We start from the raw sequence: 12,045 nt of genomic DNA on the forward strand, positions 1-12,045 counted from the left end.
CCCTCATCAGATCTTTGGGTCTGACTGTCTCTCTTTTCAAAGAATATCCTTCAGATGCTTTCAAGGGCTGCTTCTGTCAATCCCTTGCACCAGTCCCTGCCTTTTATTCAATGTTGAATTCTAATTAATTATGTGAGATGAGGTAACTACTATGTCAGAAGTTATTATTTTCCTATACTGCCAATGTATTTCTAATAGGTATTTATACTGCAAACATACTTATGGTAGATACTTACCTCCTCTCACATTTTTAAATCATCTTTCTCACTTTCCTTCAGTACTTTTGTCCTCTGTCAAACTTCGAAGTGATGATTTGGCAGGAATGTATAGATGAAGTCACATTCGTCACATGTCATGATTCTATCAATAGAGAAATGATGCATGACAAATTGCATGAGAGACATGTTGGAATTATTTGGGGAGAGCAGAAGGCTAGTCACATACTTACAGAAAAAGTTTATGAAAAGAGGGAAGAGCTGGATGAGAATGGTCAAGGGCCATGTCATTGCATGTGTTGACTTGCATTCAAAATTTTATTGAACTACTATTTTATGAATTTATCATTAACTTTGCTATCGAACTATACGCTATAATTCAAATTTTTCTCTTATACATTGTTTAATTTCTTAATTTAATATTAAATACTTAAAGAACATATCTGAACATTGATATTTGTGTGTCAGGTGGTATGCTGAATGTAGCACTGGTTAAAATTAGAAGTTTGTGATGTCAAAATACAAAGTCTGTAGATTTGTATGAATTAGGAACCCAGATTACCAATATTTGAAACCTAGAATATAAAGTAAAAAAAAAAACCATCTTTTCTTTACACTGAGTTGTCACTATTACAGTGGCCTTCTTCACCTCCTTCAATTTTTGGAAATGGTCTGTTATGCACACTTAATTCTATGTATGATGCAAATAACCATTCAAAAGTTCAGTTTCCCACAAGTACTTTTTCCAGCCATTTTAAAATATAATGATATCTCTTTCTTTTGAGACAGGCCTTTGTACTGGTAAGGTGAATTTTAGCCTCTTTGAATTTTTTTTTTATACCCAAGTACAGTGAAGTTATTAGACTAGATAAATTATAATGCAATTCTTATGGTATTAGTATAGTAATTTATGATTGTTTTTGGTTATTCAAATGTATATATAAAATCTAAAAATATTCTGTTTCTCATCCTCTAAGTGCAAATTTCTTATATCTTATCTACCTACAATAAGCAGCAACTGTGAGTACAAAGGTCACAACTAGAAGAGTTAATGGTTTGCTTTACTTTTAAAAAAAATAAGTAATAACTTATATACGTATGTAATGTATTATAACAGAAATGTGGCTGCTTTATTACAAAATACTAGTTCGACTAAAGCACAGACAGGTTACTTTGTATAGATCAGTTTTTACATTATTGGATGTGGTAACGTAAGTTCATGTGTGCTACGTCATTGTTGCTTCTGTCAATTAGCCAGCAATAGGTGTAAGGTCAATATAATAAAAATAGTAAATATAAATTTATACACACACATGTATGTGTATAATTTTATGTCATTTAAGATATTTAGATTAAACATTTCTGTTTTTAAGTTATAATTTGTAGTCATTCTAGAAAGAAAAAAACATAATTTTTATTTCCTTCCTAATTTGTTATGGTGGTTATGAGACCAGTCAAATCTATCAAACATGTACAGAGATTATGATTTTATAGTGAAAATACCAGAAGAAATATAATCAAGTTCTTTAAAAAAAATCCTATGATAAATTACCTGGAGGCTATAAAGATTTCACATGCAAATTTGGAAATTTTCTGTTGCATAAAACTTTTTTAATCTTAATATGAAATTACTATGCATGTTGAATTGTCAAAATTCTGAAATATCTTAATACTTAAATTCAAAAACCTGACATTTTGTATATGAAAACCAATCGCCTGCAAAATTTGTAAACATGTGCATAATTACCTTCATGGATACTTTTGTAGTTATGAGCCGCATGGTTTCACCCAACCTGTAATGAAAGGTTAACACTTATGTAAATTATTATTGTTTTAAAATATATAAATAATAAAGTGAGTAAAATGTTAAGAGTAGTTTTTTTATACTTATGAATGGAAAGTTTAAATTATTGAAATAGGGTACAGAGTATGTGTAATTTTTTTCAATTTTAAACTGCTTTATAATCTAAAGTACTGTTTGATCTTTTATAGAAACTTGTGTTCTCCAGAGTAATGAAAGTCCAGCTGTTTCTGCCATGATGAATGCTAAGTTGGCAAATGTTTCTTGTAGTTCTTCGGTTTTGAGTCAAGCAACTACACCAGTTCAGTCCATTGTTTTATCTCTTCCTTCTGTACTAGAAAATATACGTATTGAATCATCTGTTTCTAAAGAATATTCAACAGAGTATGTAAACATCTCATCTCAAATATCTAAACCTTTGGATGATGAAATTTTAATTCATCATGATTCTTCTACAAGCTGTGAGGGGGCTAATACAAGTACTGATATGAACACAAAAACAAGCATGGATGAAAATACTTTAAGTTGTACAACAGTGACTTCAAGTTCAATGTCCTGTGTGTCTTCAGCAAGTACTCTTACAACATCTGTGAATTCAGACAGTGGTATTTTGTCATATTTTCCTGATGTTCATGAATGCAATACCATTCCAAAGTTACATGTAAGTAACAAAAAAACTGATGTGAATTTTAAAAGCTGTGATACTGGCCAGAGAGACAATATTATAAATACAAAAGCACAGTGTGTGGCAGAAGTTGTTACTTCTGTGAAGTGTGAATTAGTTAATTCTAACTATTCAGAAAGTGTAGGAGAGTCTCCCAGCTGTAAGGCTCAGTTAGATTCTCAGACTTCACACGTAGCTCAAAATTCTGCTATAAGCACTGTACCAATAAAACGAAAGAGAGGTAGACCTAGAAAACATCCACTTCAATCTATTCCTGAAGACACCAGTTCTTCAACTGTGATCTCACTGGTTTCCAATATCATACATGCTTCTCTTGCAGTTCCAGAGAGTTCCTGCAACTCAAATATTTCAACAGTTGTTTCTGGTTTGACAGGACCAGCTACTGTAACTCCAATTCCAGCAAATCCATTACCAGTCATTCTTCCAAAGCCAGAAACTACAGCCAAAATAGGTAAGTAATTATTTATAATTGTATAATTTTGGAAATAGTGTATGTTTCCTAAAGGCTTTTAACCCTGCTAATGAGTATTTGCTTTACATATATAATGAAGTTTGTTTTTGACTTTTCTGCAATGTTTTATTACTTTATTTGTACTTATATTTGTACAGACATGTCTTTCTTAATTGTCAACTAGTGCTAACAATATCTGTAACTGTTTTTTTCATCCCTGTTACTGGGTTGCTGTTACTGATGATGTTTTATGTAATTATTAGTGTTTTGTAGTCCTAACAATTTGAAGCTGTGTAGTATCAATATCCATATATTGTATTACCAATTTACCACTATAGATGTAAGAACTATATATAAGTTTTGTTGGGCCTGGAAATTGTGTAAAAGCCCCTACCCCTCTCTGCATATGAAAAGTAAAAGCTAGTTATAAAAGCAGTTGTAAAGCAGGCAAAATTAGACAGTGAAGGGGGGGAGAGAAGATGGGGCCCTTTCCTAGAAGGCAGGGGCTTTATATGAATGTTTTTAAGATACACAATTCTCAATAGGATTACTATTGCATTGCATGCTAGTATTGTCTTCATAATACTCTAACATAAAATATTGTATGTTATTTTTATTGTTTATTTTTAGAAATTGTCCATTCAGGCTTTGCAGGTTTGAGGACTTGTAAATGTCAGGCCTTGTGCAGCTACCTGGCTCATCCATTGGGAGATAAGGCACTGATCATTATTTTGTTAGTTAATTGTTTTTTGTACCCAAATAACTTTTCAGTCCTGGTACATGTATGCTTTTTTTGCAAACATGGTAGTGTTTATGTTTCTTTTACAAGTATAGTAGTGTCATATATTCTAAATAAATTATTCTGTTATCAGTAATGTCTTACAAAAAAAAGAAAAGAAAAGTGAATTGTGTCAGTATAAATGAAATAAACTCTGAATGATATTTAAGAACCTGAAGATTAGAAAACATTGTGAGAAATTGAGAAGTATAATACATGCTCATAACCATAAGTTAATTACAGTATATAGTGAAAGCTCTTATTTTATTGGGAAGTTATCAGTAAGGCAAATAAAATATTCCAAAATTCTTAACATATCTAAATTAACAGCTTCTGATTTTATGTTCACTTCAGAACTTGATGAAAATGAATTTCTTTCTTTTCAAGTTAGCAAGGTAACTAAAGAAGGTAATAATTTTTCTGCTTCTGTTTACTTCTAATAACTATTTGTATAAATACCAGTAACTATTCATGAAAATACTTTTAGTAGTTGTCCATTTTGTTTATTTTCAAATGTATTCTAGTCTTGTTTAACAGCATCTGAAATTTTGCTGAAGTTTCAGACTATTACAAGAAAATTGATAAAAAAAACTTTTAAAACACGATGTTTATTGGGCAGCTGTTTTAACTGTCATCATACGAAAGCTGTTTAATAACAAACCTTGTAACAAACTTTACACTGTCTTCATATTTCTTTTCATTATTCACCTACTTTTAAACAAGTTCATGAAACCTAATTGTTAAAAAGAATATCTCTGGACTAATACTTGTTACTCAATGTAGTTTCAAAATTAAAAACTTCCAACTTCCTCAGTGTAAGATATGAAAACCAACACTTTTGTTCAGGAATTATATATAAATGTGGGTAAGTGCTGTAAAATTTCATATGTTGACAAAAATGAATACTATAAAGCCACAAAAATCTAGAGTTTATGACTACTTTAATGCCTTAGGTGTAACTAGTAGAACCAGCAATTATATAGTAAAACTTTCTCACTCAGTACATTGGTCACATGAAGAATTCTTTGATCAAAAGATATAAATCAACAACTTCACCATCGTTACAACTGAATCTACAGCTCTTCAACCTCTTTTTTAAAGAATATTTGTTAATTGTGAAAGATTATCTTGACCTAAGTGCTCTGTATTGGGCAAATGGTCTTGTTGGTACTGGATACAGTATGGTTGATATCATTATACACTTCGAGTTTTTTTAATTTAATCCAGAAGATATTATAAATTGATAAACACATCTTCCCACTAAAGTTATTAAGAAACAACTATCAGTAACTATTTCATAAGTCTGAAATTGCAGTTAATATGGTTTTATTTTATATCTTATTTGTGATGTTTAATGTATAAATATCTGCATTACTCTTTTTCAAAATAAGAGTATTATGTATGTTTTTATACTCTGATTGTATTTATTGTAGTTTGTATCCATATATCTACTGCTAATTTCTTTTTATGTTTTTTAATTATCATTTGGAGTTTACTTTATTTCTACTAATATATCTTAATCCTATGTACACAAGTTGGGATCAAAATATGTGTCATGAACTTTTCCGGCATTACATTATTAGCAGTGTATGCCAATAAACATGGCATAAAAAAGTATCTAATAAATTAAGCTTTAATGTTATATAAATTGTAATTTATTATTTTCAAAAAGAAATAATTAAAATAAATTCTCAGTCTTCACTTCTTTGTATCATGTGACACTTGCTCACTCTGAGTTGTTTATTTTAGGTATTTCTGTTACCCCTATATGATGTTATAAGTTTAATATAAATTAAATTAATATAAATAAATCATGTGGCACTTGCTCACTCTGAGTTGTTTATTTTAGGTATTTCTGTTACCCCTATATGATGTTATAAGTTTAATATAAATTACACATTTATGACCTTGACATTGTTAAAGCAATCTAATTTTACAGTCCTCAATTGTCTTGCTTTATGGACAGATAAACAGAAAGTTAAACCCACATATCCTACCTGTTTGTCATGTCCTTTCTTCAAAAAATGTCGGCAATTCTCTGACATTTGCTACTGAATTATTTATAACCAATAAAAAGAAAAGATTTGAATATTGACAACAAATTTTATATTTTTTGATGTACAAATTAATTGTTGCTGTTAAGGTAAACATGATCCAGTAAGAGAATTATTTTAATCTAATTATTGCTTAATTAAAAAACTTAAATAATTATCATTTTAGGTTATTTATTTTTGTGTTCTTAAACATTTTAAATCAAAATTATTTTATTTAATACTACTACTTTCTTTACAGAAAAGTAAAATTTTGTCAGGTGCTGAGAGTGAAAAAAACAATAAAAGTTAGACATAGGTATTAAATTTCTTGTTTTTTATGTATTTATGTAGTTATTGTTATGAAAATAACTAATTATAAGAATTATAAACTAATTAGGTTATGTAAGAAAACAAATGAAAAAAAATTAAATGCATACAAGCTCATACTGAACTCATTCCGTAATTCAGTCATTTGTTTACCTTAATTTGGTCTGTTTCCTAATCAGGTGATTTAGACCTTTGTTATTCAGATTTCAGTTAGGTATGGTTCAAAGAACAATAAAACAAAAGATAAAAACAAACTGTTATGAAACTGAGGTTGTTTAGGAAAAGTGACATTCTTTTACAGTCTGTAGTAATTCTAAAATTAAGAAAAACAATTTTAATAGGTATTTGTTTTTCTTTTTGTGATGGTTACAAGATTCGTCAAATGGACTGAGCTCACATAGTATTAGGATAGAGGAAATAACAGATGAAGTATAAAGTTTTGATATTCATTGAATAATATATAGGTTATAGTACTTTGGTAAATAAAAGTTTGAAAATGTAATATGAAAAAGGTATTTTCATTGTTAACAAGAAAATCATCTTGCACTAAGACCTTTCTGAGTTGGACTGTGTAAAATATGTTCAGAAACAAATCTTTAGCAAAATACCTTGTTAAAAACTTTATTTTTGTATGTGACATACTTGTAATGTTTTTTTAAAAAAACATTAAATTTTGTGAACATACACTGAGTAATTTCTGAGTTATAGTAAACAATAATCTTCCAGTACAAGGATATGAAATGGATTAACCCCATGCACATGAGATTAGTGCATCTCATTCTTAGACTTGGCTAATGATGGAGTAAGTTTAATCTGAAATATCAAATTCATCTAAATAAATTAAAATGCTTTTTGTTTTAACAACTCTATTTTTGTCAATATATTTTGCTTTCTTATGAACCTATTGATAGTAGTTTCTTGTAGCTTTGCCAATGTGAGAATAGTTCATATCTGTTTTACACATATTTGATTGTCTTGTATAGTTCTACAAATATGATAGAAGTTCTGGTATATGCACCTGTTTTAAACTATAGTAGTGCTTCTTTGTTGTTCTAACAATGTGATACCACTGCAAGTACATTTACATTTTGAAAACACAGTAGAATTTATTTTGAATTTATACCAACACAACAACAATTCTAGCTCATTTACTTATGTAACAGATATATTAGTGTTATTTTGTGAACCTCACAAAGTAACAAAAGATCTTGTTCTTGCACTGATGTAAATACTAGAGCATCTCATAATTCTGCTTATATGGTATTAATATGGCTGACCTGTACATATGTGTCCAAAAATCTATTTATCTTCTTTCATTGCTAACACTATGTGTTTTGTATAAAGTATACACATATATACTGTGCCTTTCTTATTATTACCAATGTAGCATCATTACATGTTCCTATTTTACGTGTACCCTTAGCAAAAGTTATGGGTTGTGTTCTCACTTGTATTTTGGGGTATTGATTTTTTTGTGTGTGATGTACATAATTCCTGCCTAAGTTCTACAAAATATCTTTTGTTCACTGTAGTATAGTTTGTATATATTCTCACCAGAATCTCCTTGAATATAACTTGGAAGAAAAACCATAATTTATCCACTGTACAGAATATTATGTAGGTTGCTTTGGTAGTGGAAGTGATGCCTGATGCTCAACATGATGTGCAAATGCCCTGATACTCTATTAGCACCAACTTCATAATCAGTGGAAGTTATACTACTAAACTTAGTCAATGATCACTTCAGTATTTGGCAGAACATATTTTGTTTATTACCATGAATGTTTATTTGTACCAGTTAGCTGTAGTTAATATACTTATTTCAGATATTCTAGGTTTTAATACCAGGAAAAAAAACATTTTCTACTACTAGAAAAAAAGCAACTGTTGCTGCATAGTTTGATGATGTTTATTCTAAAAATTATGTTGAAAATTATGGATCGTATGTAGTTTTTGAATTGTGATATATTTATTCAAAATATTGCTATATATCATAGAAGTTATTTTAACTTTTGTATGAAGGCTCATGCAGTTTGTCAAACCAAGTCACAAATTTCACTTCTACAACAATACATATGGTAGTTCTAAAATTTCTTATTGTATCCTATCAAAAACTAGTAACATTTTGTTAAGAATCAGAAGTATGTTGTACACAAAGAATGGCATTATAATTGATTTTACTCAATGTTATTTTTCTATTGTAGTTACTTACATTCAAACGTTTAACAAGTCGAGTGCAATTTGATTATCAATTTAAGTTTAAAAGTACTTTTCTATGCCTTAAAGTTTTTATCTTTCATCTGCAAAATGTCTAGAACGTTCTAAAAGGATATCAAAAGTTTTTAAGAAAAATACTTATTTTCTAGCTATTATCATCAACATACAATGCAGTGAAATAATTAAAATTAGGAAATAGAAAAAAAAAATACAAGCCCTTTACTGTTTTCTGTAGTATCTTTAAGGACTTTCTTTTGTTAAATTTGTACATTTAGTTTTTTCCTTTTCACGTATAGTTAATTATTGATGTTTTGTTTTCCTTTCTTGTCTTTTACCACTTGTTATTCAACTTGATACAAGTCAGTGATACTCATGAAGTATAGTACAGTTTTTTTGGAGACATTGACAACTGTTTTGCAAAATATTCATTCAGTGCTTAATATTGTAAGCCATGAGAATGAATGCAAAGTATGATGTAAATTTAAAAAAAAAATGTTTAATTTTTTTTAATTATGCATTTTAAAGCATTTAACTAAAATGTAACAGCAAGATCTAAATACAGTTTAAACTGCATCTCTAACTATAACTTATTTAGGTAAGCAATAACTAAATGCTATAATCAATTAAACAAGCAAAAATATAATATTCAGTTACATGTAATCTGTGATGAAAGCTGTTGGCCAGTTTTTAAATAACTGTTACATTATTGAATAAAATGAATTCTGTCTAGTGATTATACATATGTGTGTAACATCAACACCTAGGATATAAAGCTCAAAGAAATCTCTTGAAGAGAGCATGGCATCTGTCATCAGTTGAAAAACATGTATTACTTGTTTCAACTGTATCCATCCAGGAAACTTTGAAATGGTTTGGTCAAAAGTTTATGTAAGCAATTTATTGCCAAGACATACTTTTACTCAACTTTCACTGAAGATACAGTAAGCCAAAGTAGAAAATTTTTGTAGCTCATTGTTCATGTGGTTTTAAGTGGTTTTAAAAGTTTATTTTGAAATGAAGAAGTTAGAACTTGCATAAAATAAACCTTTATTTCATAACATGTACTATTATATTAATTTCATATACATGCATTGATATTAAAGGTGATTAATTAAATTTTGGATGTTACACAGTGACTTGGGCAGAAAAGTGGGCTCCCATTGTGAGAAGGTTTATAACTTTGTTTATTCATTGAAAATGCATTTAAGAATGTTCAAACACAGTACATAATAGTAATACCCATTTAAAAAGCAACTAGTAGAGTAAGGTTAAACTCAGAAGATATAGTTAGGCTGTGTTCAAAATTTTCATTGTATTGTTTTTTTGTTACAAAATATCTGTTTGACTTGTTGAGTTTTTTGTGTATGTTCTCAGTTTCAAACTGTAGGAACAAACAGTAATCTCCCACCATTGCAGAATCATCTTTGATATTGTTCTTACATTGTAGAAACATCTTGGTGGAATTGGTTACTATGCTTATCACTCACTCCACCTAGATCATTTGGAAAAAAAGCCTGAATGGGAGTGTAAGAAGTGCATCTTTAGTGACATCCTACATTCCTTTTTCCTTTAGGTCTCAAGCATATCATTAATCTTCACAGCATAACTTTCATATTGTGATTTCTTAAGAAATTTTGACAACCAGTTTGATTTCCAGTTTTTTCTGACGAACTACTATTTTAAAATCATCATCCATCAACACTTCCCACATCTGTGATGCAATAAAGATACCTCTTTTCATTATTGCTATACTGGGATTTGGAAACTTGTTGCACAAGTACATGAAAATATCATCATCTTTCCCTCACTCCTTTTACAAAATTCTTTGAGTGCCAGTATAATATGAAGTGGAGGCAGAAATGCATTTTGGGGATTTAGTAACTTTTGATATATGATATTCTGTTTTATTGGTATGTAATTGTTTTTTGTTGGCCATTTCTGCTTTTTTATCATATTGGCTGCCTCAGAGACACAAAAAACAACAATGTCTGGAATAAGTACTCTTCAGGCTTATTAGTGCAATTACTATTAGATCATCGCATATGTTCCACCTTGAGTACTTGTATTTGATGGCCTCAAGTATAATCTTCACGCTTTGATAAGTTCCTTCACATTCACAACATGAGCAACAATAATCAATGATGTATTGTTTCCATTGTATTTCAGGCAAGCTTTAGATGAGTTGATAAAATATTTTATTTTTTAGGATGATGCTCACCACTTATTTTTTTATTAGTGCATCAGCATTTGTACAGAATCAGAAAATATCTTTCATTGTATCATGAGAAGCAAGACTTTGGCAGTTTCATTAAATTGAAACTCTTGTTTCTAGAGCTAATACATTCTGTTGGAAACAAGATCCAAGATGTTCCCCATGCTGATTTAATAGAGATAAGCCACAAATCACTTCATTTAGCTCTTGTTGTATAATCAGATGAGGCAGTTTATGTTGTTGTGCAACAGGTGTAGAATTACTATATGAAGAGTATAAGTATGATTCATTATACATACTCTCAGCTAGCATTTCAAATGATATTTTAAAAATGTAAATAAATTATTTTCACAGAACCTGTAGTTCAAAAAAACTTTTAAAAATAAAGTTTTGTAGAATTTGATTATATCATGGGTGTAATGCAAGGTAGAAGATTGCACTTTGTTTTCACTGTGCAGAGTGAGGCAAAGTGACCAAATGAGTGAGTTACAGGCATCTGACAGAGAAGTGTCTAATTTCTTCCCTTGTTTGCTTGGTCGAATAACTTTTCAAAAAATGTTCTAGCAAATTATATAGAAATTAGTTAAAACACATTTCGGAAAATCTCGGAGGAGTTTATTAGTTAATTACTGTTACGTTACTGTGCTGCATTTGATTGACTTAGTAGCGATATATGTTTAAATAAAATTATTAGAGGCAAAATGAAGTATTCACTATTGAAAGTGTTTGATCAAGTCAGTTCTCCTAAGTTTGTAAATTATTGATAATTCTCTTACTTTTCTATCCTTCTGTTCACTCAAATAATTAATGGGAATTATCTGTATTGAACTTAGTCTTCTTTGCTTATGAACTGCGAGTAATATAAAAACTGTATTACTTTTTAAGGATTTAAAATTGTAATGTGATTACACACTTTATTCTGAAATATTTGTAATAATAAAAAATGTGATTAATTTAGTAATAGTTAATTTCTGAATATCATATTTGAATGTTTACCATGTGCGTAGTCTTTAATTAAAGCTAACATGCAGCACTGTAAGATACCTTGTCTGGGTTCTTAGACACTATGACATTTTGATTTGCTTTAATGTATGTTCTTGCATTCAGATGTTAAGTTGTAACAATATTGAGTTACTCATGTGTATTATCTATTTTATTTACAAATTATAATCTGTAATTAAAGGAAAAACTGATGATTCTAAAAAGATACTTATTTCTCTCTACACAGTAAGGTAGTCCTTACATGTCTGCCTTTGAGACTTTGCACATGCCACTAGTCTTGAGCTGTCCCCCGCCTAAAGCACGTTATAGCAGAGTTCATATTGT

General features: G+C 29.5%; 1 protein-coding gene across 13 annotated transcripts in view; it reads left to right on the forward strand.

Annotated features, from left to right (window-relative positions):
• LOC143253178 (uncharacterized) overlaps positions 1-12,045 on the forward strand; it is an 87,303-nt gene that overhangs the window by 38,420 nt on the left and 36,838 nt on the right. For all 13 annotated transcript variants that reach the window (XR_013029432.1, XR_013029429.1, XR_013029428.1 and 10 more), the window contains one exon: positions 2,208-3,152. Coding sequence is in view for 8 of the 13 variants with exons in the window: in XM_076506577.1 (XP_076362692.1) it covers positions 2,208-3,152 (945 nt within the window). In the remaining 5 variants the exon portion in view is untranslated. The remainder of the gene's footprint in view (positions 1-2,207; positions 3,153-12,045) is intronic.

This window comes from Tachypleus tridentatus, chromosome 6 (genome assembly GCF_004210375.1).
Source record: "Tachypleus tridentatus isolate NWPU-2018 chromosome 6, ASM421037v1, whole genome shotgun sequence".
In the NCBI taxonomy this organism is placed as follows: Eukaryota; Metazoa; Arthropoda; class Merostomata; order Xiphosura; family Limulidae; genus Tachypleus; species Tachypleus tridentatus.